General features: G+C 38.1%; 1 protein-coding gene across 4 annotated transcripts in view; it reads right to left on the bottom strand.

Annotated features, from left to right (window-relative positions):
* TBL1X (transducin beta like 1 X-linked) overlaps positions 1-20,492 on the bottom strand; it is a 259,538-nt gene that overhangs the window by 43,683 nt on the left and 195,363 nt on the right. For all 4 annotated transcript variants that reach the window (XM_064646579.1, XM_064646578.1, XM_064646577.1 and 1 more), the window contains one exon: positions 10,146-10,253. In XM_064646579.1, the coding sequence (XP_064502649.1) occupies positions 10,146-10,203 (58 nt within the window). In that variant the 5' untranslated portion in view covers positions 10,204-10,253. The remainder of the gene's footprint in view (positions 1-10,145; positions 10,254-20,492) is intronic.

Below are 20,492 nucleotides of genomic sequence, written 5' to 3'. Positions count from 1 at the left end.
ACATGATGCAGTGAGTGAGAACTGAGAATGTAATATGGATCCTTATCCTGCTTCTCCTTAGATTACTGTCTAAATTTAAGTATGTATCCATAAAAATATGGTCATAAACCCCCAGTGTACATACATGCAAAGGCTTCACAAAAAGGATACTAGCTTCTGTGAAATATGTTTGGTTGCAGTTAATAAGTGTCTAGTGCCTCAAGCCACTAAGATTCTACTAACAGTTAAAAAACAAAGGTGGACAAAATCCTACAGCACATCTTGTTTATTATTCACAGCAGACTGAGATTCTTCTCCTAGCTGAGCTTTTTCTTTCTCAGTATTACATCCTAAAATGCCTCTCTGTTTTTGGCAGTGTCTGCTTATTTTGAAGTCTTACCTTTGCAATTACATAAAGGGCTTAACAAGGACGCACATTAGCAATTTAAAATAGAGAACTGCAGTTGAAATATATTTTTAGAAAAATCAGCTGAACAATAGAGCTTGTACATTTGTTTCAAGATTAGGATTGCTGAATGATTAAAATTATTTTCAGAACCTTGGGAAATGTGTCCTGTATTACAAGCACTTTCACAGTTCCTGGGAAATAAAAAGAAAGGATTCCTAGCTGTAGGTAAAATTATAGTATGTTTAGTTACCCAAAGTATTGTAGAAGTGATTATTCACTAATATTAAACATTTTGCTCTTTTTTCTTGGATATTTGACCTCTTCCCCTTCTGCCAAGAATTCAGAGTAAATGTCTGCTACCCAAAATTATTTTATTATGTGCCAAAGAATGTTTTTGGCAGGTATCTTTTTTTTCTTTTTCATGCAGGAAAATATGTTGGAAAAGATTAATACAACTTGGAAATGATTTTTGATGAGCAGTGCTTGGCACACACTGTGTAAGCCTTTCTGAGGACTGCAAATCAACAAAAAGAGAAATAAAATACAGAGAGAAAACAGAACACGACCAATAGAACTTATAAAAATCTCTTGAAAACAAGATCTGAAATAATCCCTGTTTTCAGTCACTCTGTGTAAATTAGAATGACAATTGCAAATAAATATCAACACAGATCTAGCTATGTTCTTCTCTCTGTTCTAATATACACCTATAAGTGGTGGCCCATAATGAAAGGTAGTAAACCGACAAATGCTTAGCAGTGCACTGGTTTTGCTAGCAAAGCCATCTTGACCTTTAGACATCTGTCTTCCACCCCATATGCTATTTTCTTAATACCCCTAAAATCCTGTATTTCTGCAAGTTTTAAAAAACAGAACACAAAGTGATCAGAAACAAAACTTGTGCTATGGATTAAGTTTGCAAAGGTGTGATTGTTTACGTTTGTATAACTTAAGAATCAGCGCGTTTGTTCAGTGTCCAAGATCCAACAATTGGCAACTTTCAGGCTGAAGTAAAATCAAGACAACCAAGTTCAGAAAACTGTGACAAGACCTAGAAGGAAATACGAGGTAAGCAGGAAATACTCAGTGTATTTCTTTCCTTCACATGAACTTAAAAATTCTGCACAAAGTACTGCTTTCTTACACAGCATTTATCTTGCTTTTATGCAAGATAAATAGGTAGAATAAACAGAAGTTTTCAAAAGGACCTCTTGAGCTCCACCACAAAACATTTGAAACTATTGTTTATATATATACATAAAAAGATATCTGGTCACAAATCTCTGTGCATATAAACCCACCTAAAAATGGCTCTCATACAGCTTAAAACATTGTTCTGAAAATATTACCAGAAGAAAGCATGACAAAAATAACTTCTTTAGCTGTAAAAATACTTTTTCTTCTCCATTGTGAAATTTGGATTTTGTGAAACCAACCAATACTGCTAGTTCATATTCACTGCTCTATGAAAAAAGTATGCAATTGGTTTTGACTTGCACAGGTGCTGTTGGCTTACAAATCAAGTTGCTTATCTTTAAAGGAAGCTGGGAAAAGTATTTACTTTTAACCTATCAGCTTCATTCTTCCCAAGATTTATATCTTTGATAAGTTTATAAAAAATGGTTTGGGAACTGCAGCCCAATAAAGCTTTTTGTCTTCTAATGCTGACCCTGATTTTCTTAAAATGTACTTAGTGTTTACAAAGAGAATAAATGTTTACTAGCAGAGACAGAAACTGTACATAATAATACAGTTCTGATTTTAGAAAAGGATTTGTCTTTTTAGCAGTCATCCATTCTCAAACTATGAAGCATAATTTCAAATTCAGAGTCAGTCTCACTGTTTCTGGAATCATACAGTCCCTATCTCCCTAGTTAGAAGAAATACATGAAGTAGACGAGAGATTAAAAAAAAAGGAGATGCAGTTTAGTAAAATCCCTACATACAACCTGTTGATAATACCCAATTTTCTCCAAACATATTATTCTGGAAGCATTATATATATATTATGTTGTATTATATGCAATATGTATAGTTACAGATGGTTTCCCATTGTATAAGAACATTCATTCTGAGGTGACTTTTATGAAACACTTTGATTTAAACCACACCATTTTTTTGGTCACACTTCTCAGGTTTTCTTATCCAAGGGTCACTTTAACACATATTGCACTCCTCGAACAACACTGTGGCTTTATTTATCTACAATAATTCATGAAAAGACACAAAAGTTGGTTCTATAGCCAACTTCCAATATATCAAAGATTTGTAACAAGCCTTAAGTCATTTTATTTTAATTGTAGGCTGGTCCTAAGAAGGATAATACATCATACAAATAGGACTGCATGCTCACAAATCAGACCTGTGCTAAATCATAAGAATTAAAAGCGGAGTTTGTTTTCCTCCAAAGCCTTGCCATTGTACAGCTAAATAGGTGAAAGAATCCCTGCCTTCAGTCTTAACACCAGTTCCTTAAAAATATAGTTAGCATCTCATTCATACTATGTTTAGTGATTCACCTATTAATTCATAAGCAGCAATCTGAAATAATTAAAAAAGAATGTTAAATATTGTCCCAGAGAATTTCAATATATTTCAGAGAATTTCAATATATTTTAGGACTATAAACTTTCAACATCTGCTGAGGTGCTGTATGTAGTATTAGCTTTATTTTCAAAGAGGAAAACTGAGGCACAGAAACTTTAGGGCCAGGTTTAAACACTCGGTTTTTATGTATGTCCTAAAAATGTATTACTTTATTTATTCAGTAATACCTGTTTCAGCACTCAGTTACACTAGCACAAAAGTACCTGTGCAAAGAGAAGGTAAACAAAATACACAAGTGTCCTCACATCTGTGCAGCTGAGGTCGATGTACAAACTCCAGTTACTCTGTGCTGCAGGCAGAATATACATGGCCCAAGGGAGAGTGATAACATGTATGTAGACACAAATAATGCAACCACAGACTGTTACTGAAACTACACTAAAATGTTTGTTCAATCTTTGGCTGGCAGGTTGTCATTTCAAGGATGCATTTTCCCCTCAGCAAACAAAAGGTCTCCATCCTTCCTTTAGAGCGTAGCTACATACAAAGCCTCAAGAACATTCCAGTGACTACCCTGCTGACAGCACCTTTACCTACAGGTTGTTTAAAAGATCTTTGAGGCTCTTCAGGCTTGAGCAGGAGGCTGGAGTACTTGAACATGAGCCAGTGATGTGCCCTTGCAGCAAGGAAAGCCAAGAGTATCCTAAGCTGCGCTACAAAATGTGTTGCCAGAAGGTCGATGGAGGGGATCCTTGCCCTCTACTCAGCGCTGGTGAGACATGTCTGGAGCACTGTATCCAATTCTGGGCTCCCCAGTGCAAGAGAGACATGGATACACTGGAGAGAGTCCAGCAGAAGATCAAAAAGATGATCAATGGACCAGAACATCTCCCATACAAGGAGAGGCTGAGAGAGTTGGGACTGCTCAGCCTAGAGAAGAGAACCTTATCCATGTGCATAAATGCCTGAGGGAGGTGCAAAGAAGATAGAGCCAAAATCTTTCCAGCGCTGCCCAGTAATGGAACAAGAGGCAAATGAAACACATTCCAAAATAAACTGCTTTCCTACTGTGAGGGTGATAAAGTATTGGAACTGTCTGTCCAGGGAGGTTGTGGACTCTTGATCCTTGGGAGATATTCAAAACTCAACTGGACACAGCCCTGAGCAACTCGCTGCAGCTGACCATGCTGTGAGCAGGGGAGATGGATTAGATGATCTCCAAAGGTTCCTGCCAACCTGAACTATTCTCTGATTCTGTCATCTCCTGAGACACCATCCAGACTGAACTCTTCTATGACCCTAATGAGTCAAACTGGACAAAAACATTAAAAAGGCAAAAGAAAAATCATTATCCACTGGCTCTGTCATCATTGCACACTACTGTCACACTGAACAAATGCCTTTATTGACAAAGTGATTAATTCTTATAACGAATTATTCTTCAAGATATAGATTTTAATAATTTAAGAAAAAAACAAGCACTGTACATTCCCCTTCTACCTAGCAGCAGCCTTCCTACACAAAGGAAGCAGTTAGCTTTGAAGCAAATTTAGCTGACCTATATATGCCAATCTTTTATGCTATGCTTAATTTGAATTATTTTCAACATGCACTTCTCTCATCTGTGACTCAGGAACTCTGTGCCATACACAGTTGTTCAAAAAAATACTCTCAACATACCTCATGCAGGAAAAGTATGGACTTCAGAGAAAAATTACACAGGCTTATATAAGTAGAGACTGTTGCATAAGGCACAAATTCAAAAGAACAGAATACTGATACAGTCATTCACTATTGCCTGAGAACTTACCCACCAAAAATGTGATATTTACATTTTGTATAAAGTTTCTTCATTAAAAAGGAGCATGACTCTATAAAAAAGGTATTTTCCTTCAAATTCTATTGCTTCCTTCTCAAAAAAATAAGAAATGTCACTGGACAAAATGTAATTTAGTACTTTTCTGACTACTAGTATCTAGTTGAACAACTCCACAATGATGAAATCCCAAAAGCTTCAGAACATCCACACTTTGCATTCTCACATAATTTCCAAAGGCAGAATGACAGTAAAATGTATTGGATGTGGTTAACAGGAAAGAGCACATGCCTAACTACAAAGGATTTTGTGCTGTGATTCACAGAAGCCCTCTGTGCTCTATATGCCCTTCAATCTGTGCTTATAATCTGAGAATCTTATCTTCTAGGAAAACAAGAAAAATCTGTCAACCGTGAACCAAGCCGACCAATGTGCTGCTATCATCCTGAATTTACAGAAGGAAGAAACTATGTTTTTAGCTGCCTTCATTTTTATGGTTGGGAAGAAAACAAGTGAAAATTCTAAAGTATAAGGCTAAGTTGTCCCAAGTCAGTATCTGTAAGTGTCATTGACAGCTTTTAGCAAAAACATCTAGCTAGAGCTTTTATTGTCTTAGATGTGGTGCAGATTATAGACTGAGAAAGTGTGTGTCATAAAACACACTTTTGGAGAAATTCACACCAAAAAGTAAAAGTAGGAGTGAAAATGGAAACTACTACACCATCTTAACTCTAACCAGTCATTGCCAGACATCCATGACAATAAATGCCCTACTAGAGAACAGTGTAAGCCACAGACAACTGGGGAGCTGATTTTCAGACAAGAATTCTAGACTACAACATGCATTTAAGTGCTAGAAAAGGAACACAGTAAATTGATCAATGCATCAAAAATACAAAATTTTTAAAAGCTTTAATAACTGCATTGACATGTTGGGCTGTGTAGGGAAGGTAATTTACTGTAGCATTTGGACTGATGATGGGATTTGTCACTCACAACTAATGACAGCACATTTTAGATTAAAAATTATGTGAGAGATTTGATTTCCCTTTTTTTTTTGCCACCCCCCCTAACATCTTAGAAATTTCCCAGGGATCCTTATTACTCCTCATTGTATTGTACTACTCTGACCTTCATTCCAAAAGGCAAATAAATACATGTTTCTCTTTTGGGAAAAGTAGAACAGGAAAACTCTACATTATGAATTCTGTATGATTTTTTAGAAACAGAAAAAAACCAAGTGAAGTTCTGTGTCAGCAATGAAGATGGCTGCTAGCAAAGTGTGCTTCTCAGGAGTTTGAAGAGGTACAAAGTCAAATCAACATAATTTGGATGCCAGAATTGTGGCTACTTTGGTATAGCTTTTTTCACTTTTGTCAGTGTACTAGCTTTGTTGGTATAACTATGTCCACTACAAGAGTATTTTGTGTGCTCCTATCTCATCACTGGTTGTACACTCTTAGTGTAGACATACCTAAGCCTGATTTTAGTAATTGGGGCCAACATTTCACTCAAAAGTAGACTTTGTATCAAGACACCTAAAAATAAATATAGCCTGACTTTAAAAAGTTTGTCTCCTGAGCTAAACAGTGCTTGGAAGTACTCAGCACTTTTGAGAATGGCCACTTAAAACTGTGCACCAAAAAAAATTCATATGCAAAAAGAAGAAAACTAAACACTGCAAGACTTGACTTTGGATAGAAAGCAATAATCTTAAACTGAAGATAAACACCTGTTTTCTTTATACCTCAAGAAGGGGTCATTCAGTGGAAGTGACACCACCTAGTCCCCTTAGTGGTGGAATTCCTATGCCATTAAGACATAGAGCCTAAAAGGAAATTATGTCAGACTGCTTTGTTTTTCTGGGGGTAGATAAACACTGAGACAGTCACCTATGTAAAGAGGCAACTATTTACTCACTTATTTTAATACAGTTAAACATTTAGAGCCTTAATTTGTCCAAGTCCTGTCTTGTATGGGGGGGATCTGACTGTACTGCCCCTTGAGCAGACATCTTCTCCAGCAGCAGGCAACTCAAAGCAGTCTCCCTGGCTGTTAAACCACATGATCAGTCAGCATAACTCACCAAATGCCACAACTTACTATTTCATTCCATCTGCAAACTTCCTCAGGAATCACTTTGTATTTCCTTCCAGGTAACTGATAAAACTATTGAGCAGTATTACACCAAGAACAGATTCCTATGAGTTCCCACAAGAAGCAACTTCTGAGATGAATACTCCCCAACTCTAATTACTTTTCAAGACGTTTCTGTTAGCCCCTTTTTAATCCATTCGGTAACCCTGGATTACGCTGATTTTACTCACTGTTATTATTTAATTTTAACTGCAGTGTCAACAACACTAAGTAAATGTCATAAAGTAGACGCCTAAGTGTATTAATGTCAGCACAGCTCTCTCTGTCACCTTCATTTCTGATCTTGGAAAAAGCAGTATCAAGTTTGTTTGACTAGATCTATTATCCATAAAAATTTGCTGGCTGGCATTTGGCATGAGGTCATCCCTTCATCTTTGTTGGAGATATTTAGTCTCAGCCTTCCAGTGATTTTGCTTGACCTATAGTTACCTGGATCATCTTGTTTAACCTTTAAAAATTCTGGCACAACATTTGCTTTTTCCAGTTCACTGAAACTCCCCTTAGTATGCCAAGGTTTGTTAAAAAGCAACAATAATGGTTTAGACAGTTTAACTCTATTAATACTCTCCCACGCAAGTTTTCTGGTCTGACAGAAAATTAAGGAGGAAATATAATTACTGAATTTCACACCTAACTTCAATTTTAGAAGAGGTAAACCTCTACTAGAATCATCTGCCAGCATTTTCATAATGAAGCATAGAGCACTCACCAGAATCTTTTTTATAGTGTTTCAAATAATCTCAAGTATTTCTGTGCACTGCAGATGAAAAATACGTGAAATATTATAGGGATATTATGCTTTTTTATACAGATATTCAGCCATATGTATTTCCTTTCATCATTTCTCTCTTCCTCCCACCGTTTGCCTACACTTTATGGGAAAGCCTGGAAGCTTTACATGTTAAGATTAAACGACAGGTACCCGGGGGGAAAAAAAAAGTGAACTTTTGTATAGTCTTGTAAGCAATCTTTATGGCTGTGTCCAATACAATTTTTAGAAGCTTTAGGTTCAGCTAACGTTAACAAATAATCAATGTAATAACTTTGGTTTTGGCAAACTCCTTTAAATTGTAGGGGTTTGAATTCAGACTGTGTTTAAACACTGGGCCTTTAAATTTGGCATGCCTTATTTCTGAAGCTATGGATTAAATACCTTTCATCTGCTGTCACATCTTATGGCATTTATAGTAGCAGGTGGAAAGGCAAAAATGCTGTATAACAATTTCTGTCTAATTACCCTACTTCATCTGAAAATACAGATATAAAAATTCCTTTGGAAAAAAATAATGACAATAGGAAAAATTATTAAAAATAAATGTGAGAAGCTTTTTAAACAGATTAGTGGATTCATCATTGGTTACAGCTCTTGTATGCTGAATGAAATTCCTAACAAACTGTCAGGTATATCTACTGAATCCATACCCAGCACCTAGATTTCAATATGCTCACTTTGAAGCATATTTGAATATTTCTTTAAATATTTGACCTCAACTTTCACTCTCTTAAAATAGAATAGAACACTGGAAACAAAATGCCTTTAGTATGTGTGGACTAAAAAAGAGAAACTTTTGGCCCTCTACATATGAAGGTAAGAGCAGTACAACTTGCCATTAATATGAAAATTTGTATGTAAACTTCTCTGTAAAATGGCAAAAGTGACCGCTTGCTTGTGGGAGATGGGTTGCCTAGAATACCACCATTCTTGACTGACTTTGTAAAGCCTCCTGAACCACTACACAACACTAATCCACTTACTGATGTATCAAGAGAAATAAAAAAGGCTAATTTTCTTTTTTCACATCAGGAAAAGCTACTGCATTAATACACTGTTATGTATTATCTCCTACAACTCAAATAAAAGAACGTAAAATAATTTCAAGATTCTTTACACTTTGATTATGTCCATCTGTGCACTGCTCTAATGTCTAAAAGCTCTATCCACTGTGGTACACAACAGCTTATTTTTAAAAGTAAACTTTGTCTGGATGACATTTTTAGTTTTGTTAGTTCTTCTTTTTCTTTCATCTGTTTGCACACGAGATCTAGACTATTTTTTAATGAAGCTCTGTTGTTAGAGAGTGGAATGGAATACAACATGAGAAAAGAGCTAACACAGGCCACAACTGGACTCTCAAAGAACTGCTTTAAAAGACCAAATACTAAAAAAGTATGAAAAATTTTCTTTGTAATTTCAGTGGACATTCTTTACGCAGGGATTTAGGTTTCTGGGATCGAAACAGTCTTGCAAGTAGAAGAAACATCTCAAAATAACATATCTAATGAATGCTAGTTATAATGACCAACAGAAGTAGGCTAACCCCACATCTTTTTATCATGCTGGGATTTTGGTCCCCTGTGCGAGACCTCTCTCAGGTCTGGAGAGTTTATTTTAAAACTGGCTTCAAATCTTCTGACAGGACAACATGTATTTTTCATAGAAATTTTTGTTCATTTCAGCATACGAAACATGAAATATTTTTAGTCAATTCTACTTTTACCAACACAAAACATAAGGTCAGTACCAAGTAAACTGTGATGCTGCCTATAAATTATTTGTCAATGTTTCTCAACTCCCCTATCATCTCTAAGAAAATATTTTCCATTAGCTAATAGACCCTCTACTTCTTGCAGTCAAAGAGTGGAAACAAGACTATGGAAACAAACCCAAAATATAAGTTTCAATTTAATATTTTTTTAAGATTTCCTTCTAAAAGGAAAAGCCCTGTGATATTTTCCAGTATGAAAACAGACAGAAGTAGAAGTGATATTGAGACAGAGCCACACTGACCCTTGTGCAGCTCAGTTTACATACATAATTACCCTAACAAAATTCTAAAACATCAGAAATTTGCAAATAGATTTCCATTAACAGCCAACATAAAACCAATTTAGACAATTTCAGGTAGCTAAGAAAAAAGATACAACATATATGTGCTTTGTGCCCATGCTGCCAAAAATGACTTTGGCTGACATGATATTACTCTACCAAAACATTTGTTAACATAATGTTATTTACTTGTTTTGCCTAACTGCAATGTTTACTTTTGTACCTGTGCATGTTTGCACTTTTTTTATGTTCAAGACAATGATTTCAGAGAAATGTGGGTTTGTGCGAGAAATATTTAGTCTATCAGTCTGAAACACTCAAGGCAACATTCCTAGAGCAATATCATGCGAAAAGCCAATTTTCCCATTTCATTTATGACCAGAAGTTATGAGGAAAGACCAGAAATTTACCCGATTCCTGGAGATAGCGATACACCAAGAAATTCACTTCGTCACTGGTTATGCTCATCTTAGCCCAACCTCAATATGATGAGGTCTACGAGAAGTGTGATCCACGCTCTGTTCAAAGGAGAGAAAAGAACAGGTTTTGTTTTATCTTCATTTGGTATAAAATGTGTTATCAAAACAGAGGTGGGAATTGCTAAGGTATTTAAAGATCTCATACAGTTATTAGAGCTGTAATGTCCCAGGGTGAGGCACCCATTAAATATCGTGAATCAAGTACTCAAGCTGTACTGCACCTTTTATTATAATTAAAGAGCAGTATTTAACATATACGAGAAACACAGAGGGAGCATTTTATACCTTGGGAGACTTTGCAAATGTCAATTCTTTTACTTCAGTGGCTTTACCACAGGTTATTTGGACACTCCTTTTTACCATGTGAGCATTTTTTTTCTCAGAACTGCTGACAATTACAGTCACATATAACACACCAAATCATAACCTTTCTGCAGCCCCAAATTTGAAATCCAGTTTTCTGTCCAGTTATTCATCCACTGAAGACAGATTCTCTCCTTACAAAGCCATGTTACGCAGTGAATGGCGCAGGGGGAAAGTGGGGAGAGAAAGAGAGAACACCATATAGCTTGAGCCAACAAGGAATACAAATATCCCTGCATTATATAAACTTTTAATATTATAACATTATGGTGAGCAAGAATGAAACTTTCATTTTTCACTTAAGTAATCGCAACCTTTAGGATGATGGTTTTACATTACTATTTTGGGCTTATACTCTGGTAATAAAAACACTGGGCTTAGACGATGAATTTATTTTGAACATTTTCCATTAAATCTTGATGATTCATTCCTGCTTGGGAATCTGACATAAGTAGTTTGGTTTCAAAAAACATAATACTCCTCAGACATAAACTTTGGAACATTGTCATCCACACTATACCTATAACTAATCACGTACAGATTTGGACACAGAGGCACACACTATGCTCTCATCGTGTCTCACAAATGAAAGACCGTGGGCGTGTGCTGTGTCTTTCAATTTCCCGTATGTCTCTTCCTGGCAAGCGGAAAGGTCGTCTTTGTTCATCGAAAACCTCTTCAGTAATTCCTGCTGCCTAAAGTAGCACCTGCTACTGCAGGCGATGCTGATCGACGATGTTTCCCCTGGTGATGATTTAAACCAGCAGGTCACTCATGACTGTAACAGATGTCTCTGCATATTTATGTAAATGGAGGTCTTTCGAACCCTGGTAGGCCTTTCATTATCCTAGGCTGTATTTCATCAATAGCTTGGATGCTGGTTTTCCATAAGAAACCATAGTTTGCTAATTTGGGAGGCATCCTCCTCAAGTACTCCAGTCTTTATCACTACAGTTTGCACTTCACAGAGAACAAGAAGAAATAAAATACTGAAAATCATGCAATCTCGGTAAGGAAAATGTTATCTCCTTTGGAAAGGATGAGCACTTTCTGCTAAGATTCTGGCTGAGGACAGCATCAGCTGAACCCACAGCCAGTCCTGTCACACCCGTCACGTATTGCCCTGGGAAGCCATTCGGTCTCTTTTCTCTTCAATCCCTCTTCCGCAAAATGGGCTCAAATTTGTCTGCCACATGATTTGGAGACTGGAAGCACTGACAGTGGTAAGGGCTTCAGTTACCAAGGTTGGCAACTGCAGCCAGTGAAAGCACCACTTCCAGTATAACTTTATACATACTTCTTCCAGATAAACAGACTTGGAGCTGAATAATTAATAAACCTCTATGCCCCTTTTTGCATAATCATTGTTGTACAATGAAGAACAAGACAGACATTCGTAGCAACAGTTAAGGCCATTTTCACATTTGAGTGCTTAAAATACATCTGTATCGTTGCTACGGCCATGATAATATTAAATCAAGAAAATCTGATAGCTGTGAGTTGAAAAAAAAACACTTTTAAAAGCATTTTAAAAATAGCTGCTTCAGAATTTGGTGGTAGGAAAGTTGGTAAAGATGAAACCTCTTACAAAAATTCAGTTTCAGCAATGACGTACTCTGTGGTAAGATGAACTTTACTAAAAAAAAAACACAAGAAACTACAAATGCCATTTCTGGATTCATCCTGCCAATTTAAGATATTAACATGCTATTTCCCATATACAGACGGTTGCTTCAGGAAAGAGAAGCAAAGGAAAGGAAGAGTGCTGGTTTTTGTTTTCTTGAATGAATTAAAATCAGAGAAAATCAGCATGATTGCAAAATAAATAATCTGACAGCCCCAGAAGAAAAAGCTCCAGGGCAGCTAGCTACCTTTGCATCAGAATCCCAAGCACACCACGTAGTAGTTGGATTTACAATGCATTTTCCCTGAAGTCAGTCAACAGGAATTACTTTGACATACGTGTCAGATCATATCTTTATACACATTGTTACCATGCCACAAATAACTAGATGATCTCCACTCGCATATTTAAGGTTTCTTCCCTCCCACAGATGCCAGTGTAGTGATCAGATACACAACTGTAAAGCTTTTACCCATCCACAGCAATACACAGTTCTTGGCTTTTACCCAGAGAAACGTATTCATAAGAAACTTGGCTGAGCTATGAAAGACAAAGACCATACTCAATTTCATTAACGCTCTTTCTGATTTCCTTCTTCTCTGCAGATAAACAGCCCAAATAAAAGTGGCTAAAAAGATATTTCAGGGAGGAGAGAAACATACTTATATTTTGTGTATCTCCAAGGCTGATTCATAAGGTACAAACAACTAGCCTCCCCCACAACACAATATTTTTTAAATGTAGAAATGCAAACTTCTGTGGAAAACTGCAGAAACCTTCAGTTATCACTGTGATAGATTTAATTCTAATTGATGAGCTCCTTTTTTTTACTGAAGACTGGTATTACCTAGATTAATAGTTTTTTTAAACAGTAATAAAGTACAGTGTATGAAGAATACCAATGTGCCTTTGGAGACATTTCACATTTAAACCAGCAATAACATCTTCATTCTTCACAATGTCAAGATGATTAACAAAAGGCATTCAAACGTGTTACAACTTTCTTTACTTGAAACACTTTTTCCTGCACCCAATTACACATAATGGGAAGTTCTATTTACTTAAACCTCAGCTTAAAAATTTGGGTGGTGATGCTGCAGACATTTAAGAATGTCCAAACATGTGACCTGAGTCAATTAAGACTACCCAAAGTATAATGTATCTAAAACATACAAACCCCATCGGTGGATGGGTTGTCAAGATCATGCAAAATTAAACACTTATTTTAAATAAAGACTCAACTCTCAAATCTACCAAAATGAGGTTTTTGCAAAAATGTTTTGCACACAGAGGTAAAAATCTAGGATATTAGCTCGAATATGCCACCACTGTGCTTCTAGGGCTGCTTGGCTTTTGCTGAAGTGGTTCATCTGGCATTGAGCTGGCTCCAGTGAAGCTTAATGCTGCAGCTTCCCTGTGCTCTGGGCAACCAGGGCAGCTTGATTCCTGGAGTATACCACTGGATCTCATTTGACTCTGTGCACTGACATACCAGTGTTCTCAAATTAAACCTTCCTAGGGCACTGGGAATCCTGCTAATGGGCCATGTCAGTGGCTCTGGAGAAGGCAGCCTCATGTATAGCTATAATTCAGCACAGTGCTGGCCAGGTGAACTAAGAACAGTTTCTTTACATCCCATGCCCCTACTCAAGGATTGCTCTCCCTTCATCAGGCATATTTTAGCACTGTTGCCATAAAAAAGGGAGATCTGGCTGAAGAATCAAGGGAAAATAACTTTTTTGATTTTGAAATAGCATCTAAAGACTCAGCTCCTTTGCCCTTCTTCTAAATGATGGTCACAGGTTCCTCCAGGGCCGTGTCCTGCCCTCCAGGCTAACCCCGGACCAGGGAATGGCCAAGGTTATTTCAGGAAATGAGTTTACATTTGCTACTTGCTGCAGCATGCCATCCACAGGGACTGGGAGTTACCAGTCAATCTTCCCCTCAGGAAGGCGGAAACAGGCCAGACATTTAGGGAAAACACCTAAACTAAAACCTAAACCCGAAACCTAAATAGGAAGTCAGACACTTCCCATTTCTGCATCCAGCCCTGCCGACAGAAATGCATCAGATGGTTGGTCAGGCCACACTGTGAAAAAATCTGCAAGCTCCAGTTTGCTTTAACTCAGTGCTGAGCAGTTGCCAACTTCTCGGAGGGTTTTTTGGGGGTCATTTTTGTAATATCCCCTGAAAAACAAACCCCTCAAAACCCCAACTGACACATACAAATTTTCATTTTATCTCCTGGAGAGGTTACACTATTTACCTACTTGTTCGACAAGGCTAGGCCAAAATGTCTTTTCACAACTGAAGTTTTACTGATAACAACACTGTCATTAAAATGATAGGGAGGTGTGAAGAGAAATTGCATATTTGCTTTGGGGAAAAAAAGGTAAGGAGAGGTTCCATAAAAATGAACACATTCCAGAAAAGTTCAAACATTGAATGTTGTCAAATTGATGCCTTGCTGCATGGGAACTGGAGTTCACACTTTTGTGCTCCCATTTTCTCATCCAAGATGGATCCACGCACCAAGGTGCGTCTCTCAGGACCCACTACAGTCTCCCTACGTCAGAGAAGAGAATGTGAACAGAAGACTAAAATAGACTCTAGGAAGGCACCGTGACAGCATAGCCAAATCAATGTGTTACTGTTTTGCATATATTCTGTAGTTTAATGAAAAACATTTCCCAAAGCCAGAAGCCACTTCTCAAAAAATTAATCATTTAGGCAATCTCAGTATTTTCTGTTGAAAAATGCTTTCATCAGAAACCTTCAATGAGCTCTATGCTTCTGTATTTCTCGGATGCGCCCTACCATAGAGCCAGAACAGAGTCAGTAGCCAGCAGCTCTTCCCCAAAGGGTAATGAGCTCTGCTTGGCCCACACCAGTGCATTCCTCAGTCTTGGCTTTTATCGCAGTTGCCTCCTCTTGTGGAAACTCCAGTATGCTACTTTCCAAAAATGCCAAATGAAACTTCTCGGAGAGGAGAAGAGCGCACTCTGCTCCCTCTCCCCTCACAGTCTCTCCTGTCATTTTATGAAACTAAGGAGTCTTTTCTTTACAAGTATCCTGACAAGGGAATGAGACCATCGCACTCCTGATTACAAGGTGCGGGATGGTTTTTTCCAAACTCCACATATGTCAGTCACCAAATTAGCAGTGAGCCCTCTTCAAAATGCAGATTGTGCAGGCATGACTTCTTGACTCTTCCTTTTAAGGCTTGAGCAATACATCATGTTTCAAAAAAAAAAAAAAAACCCAAACAAAAAAAAACCAGTTGCCCCTTCTGGAGACCTTGCACTTAAGAAAGCACATCAAGATGTGCTCACAGTAAGAACTACACCATACCTCCCTGGCCTTTCATGGTGGGGAGGTGAATAGTTAACTATCCTCACTCTGCAAATGATCCTCACAGGTCACCGGAACTACTGAATGACAAAAAACGAGGCGATTACAGCCTTTCAGATCTATTGTCCTAGGCTCCTTACAGATGCTCACAGATGTCTTTGTATCACTTATGCTGTTAATATTTTGAAGTTTTCGTCACAAGTGCATTTGCAAATTTGTTGTTTTGGGAAAACAAAAGCTGAGATTCTGCAGAATAATCTCCTTTGGGAATGGTTATTGAGCTGTACAGTATGCACTGTCTCACTTAGATGTCTGTCACCATCATTTATAGCAGATCACTAAGGACAGGGACCTCAAAAAGAGAAAGTAATAGGCTTGTCAGAAATCCTGCACTGCCAAATGTTAAGCCTGGCTCTTATTTTGGTTTTAAACCTACTTATTTACACTGAATTTCCACTGATTTTTAAAAGACCACGCTATACCAAAACAAACCCAGGGAGCTACGGCTCATTCCCATTCTCACTGCTGCCTTTAAGACCACACTCAGATGAAAAGGCCAATTGCATCCTGGCCTGGATCAGGAACAGTGTGGCCAACAGGATCAGGGAAGTGATTCTTCCCCTGTACTCACTTTGAGTACTGTGTTCAGTTCTGGGCCCCTCAGTTCAGGAAGGATATTGAGGTGCTGGAGCAGGTCCAGAGAAGGGCAACAAGACTGGTGCAGGGACTCAAGCACAAGTCCTGTGAGGAGAGGCTGAGGGAGCTGGGGTTGTTCAGCCTGGAGAAGAGGAGGCTCAGAGGAGACTCCATCACTCTCTACAACGACCTGAAAGGAGGTTATAGCCAGGTGGGCATTGGTCTCTTCTGCCAGGCAGCTCTCAGTAAGACAAGAGGGCATGGTCTTAAGCTCTGCCAGAGGAGGTTTAGGTCAGATATTAGGAAGAAATTCTTTACAGAGAGGGTAATCAGGCATTGGAATGGGCTGCCCAGGGAAGTGGTGGATTCTCCATCCCTGGAGGTTTTTAAGATGAGACTGGATGTGGCACTTAGTGCCATGGTCTCATAACCACGGTGGTAATGGATCAAGGGTTGGACTTGATGATCTCAGAGGTCCCTTCCAACCCAGCTGATTCTGTGATTCTATGAAAAGTTGTAACAACTTCATCTGTACCTGAGAGCTTCAGAAAAAATGGCACAGATGTAATAAAGGTCTACCTTGGATCCTGACACTTGGATCTCATACTATTAACCAGTGAGCTCTACCATATCGGTGTTCCAAATCTGGTGCCAATCGCAGAAAAAGGATGTAGAAGGAATGCCAACCATAGACATGTGGTACTGATCAATGAACTCGTAATTCTGTCTTCACGAGGCCACTCCCGAGGAATCAAATGTTGTGTGGGTAAACCGGACAAAAATGAGGTTTTCATTTAAATAAAACCAAAACATTGTTCAGGGAGAAGGTTAATTTACTATGCAATATCTATAAAGATGTGTCTTTGAAGAGATGAATCTCTATTTTTTAAAATCATAACAGTGTCTACTGTATTTATATTTTTAAAAATCTGCAATAGATTATCAAAATGGTTGTCCTTTCCTGGAAAAAAATGTTAACAAAATAACACATCATCCAGGAAACTATCAAAACATGAAAAAAAATAAAAGCAAAAGTAACACAAAAATATTTATAAAAATAATTTGGCCAGTTAAACACTTCAGTGAACATTGTTGCAGAAAGCTTTATTTCTGCATGAATACTACTTTTCATTAAATTATAAATTACATTTCAAACTGAAGGGCCACTTGGAACCAAATCCACATCTATTTACTTAAAGAAAGGCCAGCAAGAGATATTCCAGCAATTTCTAAGTGCTATTCAAACATTTTTCAATTAATCAACAATTCCCAGAGCAAAATAACTAATCATCAACAAAAGACAAGCCTTTAATCACCAAATTCCCAGCAAACTCTACTTCCTCTATCTAAAGAGATGCTGAACTCTGTATCAGATCTTTCATACTTATAATCTCTTAGTTTGATCAGGTTGTTTTTCAGTTCTCAGCTGATTTACTTAATTACAGCAGCCTCCAGCATTTCAGTTCTGAGTTCAAGTGGATCTTTTCCAACTGCCTTTGCTGCAGAATGAAATGCGTTTTCCAGTATTGATCTTTCCTCTTTGTCTCTTTGCTAAGGGGAAAAAAAGCAAAAAACCCCCACTGGTCCTTTTAATTAGTGCAATTGTGTTAAACCTCTTTTATAGCTTGGTTCTAAGAAAAGGAAACTTCCTTCTTTTTTGATAAACAAAAATATTGTTCATACTAGCATATTATATGGAAAGGTCCAGGAAGGAAAAAATAAGACTAATGGGAGAGAAACAGTTGACAGTAGGCCCAGAAATTGCAAACAAAATGAAATTAATTGTTTTAAAATAAAAAAGGAAGGAATTACAGAGGCTTGAGAAATCAAAACACGATTGGATTTAGTTTGAGAATCAAGATCCCTCATCACTCTTGGAACAAATGAAGTCAATTGGGAATCCTGCCACTAAAAAGAACCAAGGATTTTCGTCCTTATGTGAGCACAAAATGGCAATTAGGACAAGCAGAGGGACAATGGTATGTGTCCACTCATTTCAAACCAATTAGGCCAAAATACATGATTGTCTGATTGTGCAGTAACAGACTGTCTGTGTGCATGTGCGTTTCTATGCACGTAATGCAATAAAAATGTGCTTTAAATCTTACAAATTGTGCTACATGCTCAGAAAAGTTAAAGAACATTGCAACTTTAAAAAGATGGCACAATTTCTCTAGCAATATTTGATTTTCATTAATTTTGGCAAGAGAGCCACTGTACTAATGCTCTCTCAAATTTAACTTTTCACTTAATATACTTGGATTTTCACTAAAACCTCGACAAAACCAAATATTTACATTTTTCATCTGTGCTTTGAGGTGAACGAGCGTGATGGTATGAGTTCCTACCAGAACTGCTTGTACCTGTTTCAGATGTAAAATAACACAGATGAACTTCTAGAATGGACATCCCTCCTCCCCAAATATCTAGAATAAAGTGTAGTTTCTTTTTCAGCTGTTTGACACCGAATAGTAAAGATACACTTAAACGTGAGGTATCTCGAGTCCCAAGCTGGCCCACAAGAACGGGCACGGACAGGCACTAGCTGTGATGAGACAGGCCATGGTCCAGTTGAGAAAACATTGTTTTTGAGGTGACACCGTGCAGCTGGAACACAAAAGGAACTTCCAGAAACCTCAGAGCCACACGGGCAGTGGGGGTTAGCAGCCATGGCACCTGTTTTAAATGAGGCAATGCCAGAGCAAGGAATGTAAGAGCAATGGGCCTGGAAGGACAAGTGAGAGACAGTCTGAAGGCCTTGCTCAAAAGACAGAATATCTGAATAAGGCTTTTTGATTAGTTCTGATTTTTATCCTGCAACTTTGCTGCTTAAAATGGTCAAATTGTGGTAGCAGGGGCCAAAATCCTACTTTTTCCCAACACATCGGAGCGCTTAACTTGGCTGAAGAATTGGGTTGTGTCTTGCATGTGCACCTTATTTTTGAAGAGCAAGGTAAGGATAAAACATCCTTGTGTGCTTTTTTACCCCGCTCCTTACATAAACCACTTCCTATACCACCCCGAGGGTAAATTCTCATTTTAAAGACCAGACCACTACCACCTCACTGGCTGCAGTGGTGTCAGTGCCCACTACAGCAGAAGGCACCTTCACCACCCAGCACACTGTGCACAGGCACATGGCCTCAGCACCAGGGAAGTGACGCACAGAGGTGAAAGTGTAAAGGGCTTTGAGACTTGGTCCCATATTTTGCTCCTTTGTCCCAGAACTACGGGGCCCCTGCAATGCTCTCCAGGCAAGCGGCATCACGGACACAGCAGCGGTGCCAAGAAGCAGGGCCTGTTTGTCCACATACCTGTAGGTTTGTTTGTTACATCTCTCCCACAAGACCCAGATATCCAGTAAAACCTGTTTCAATTCCATGTACATAGAAATTTCATTCTGTTTCAGTATCTTTTAGGACACTCTGACACAAGTGCAGTTAGACAAAGACTAAGAGTGAAAACCTTTGTGGTACTACTGTCTCATGACAACACCTGTAACTTGCATGACAAAGACCACCCTTGGACTTAGCAAAGCTCTATGTATAAGATGAAGTAAAACAACATGAACCTGTGCTAGACTAACCAACCTACATTTTTTTTTTAGCCATGCAGGCTGGCCCCACACAGCAGCAGATCCCTACAAGTAGCAGACAGAAGAAGGACCAGCGTTGTTCATCACGTGTGGGAAGCGGAGATGGGCACATCCCTGAAACCTCAAAATGTGGGATCTGTCCAGTGAGCGAGCGCCATGCGGAAGACCTGTGAAAGTCTAGAGGCCAGCAGGGAGCTACAGCAGCTTGGCTAGTTCATGTCTGGATGGCCTCAGGCAAAGGGAATGCGCAGCGATGTCATTAACGGGGTGGATTTTTATTAGTTTCTGCTAATAAGCTTAGCAGATGTTACTGGAAACAGTTTGATGTTATTTTTCCATCATTTATAACTTTTTTTTTCCCCCTCAGCAAGCAAAAGCCTTGCCACACATTTCAACCTTCACTTATTTCCCCTGTAGTATTGTTAAAAATGTAGTTGAAGATTTTCTTTATTTTTATTATTATTGTACAAAGGGAAAAAGCATTTTTCCCATTTGTCTATAATTCCAAAATAGCTGAAAGGATTATACTCCAAATTAACGAAGCAGAAATAGTTTTCAGACTCACAACATGGAAAATTTTACCCCCCAAAAGCCGTATTTTGTAAATTTTAGAATATGTGAAAACAAAGAACTATAATGGAAACTATTTCAAACTTTTATTATGGCAGATCCTATTATAAACTATTTATAAATATTTTAACTATGGCTA

The sequence above is a fragment of the Pseudopipra pipra genome, chromosome 2 (genome assembly GCF_036250125.1).
Source record: "Pseudopipra pipra isolate bDixPip1 chromosome 2, bDixPip1.hap1, whole genome shotgun sequence".
Taxonomy (NCBI): domain Eukaryota; kingdom Metazoa; phylum Chordata; class Aves; order Passeriformes; family Pipridae; genus Pseudopipra; species Pseudopipra pipra.
The sequence above is the reverse complement of the archived record's forward strand: the minus strand, read 5'-3'. Positions and strand labels throughout refer to the sequence as shown.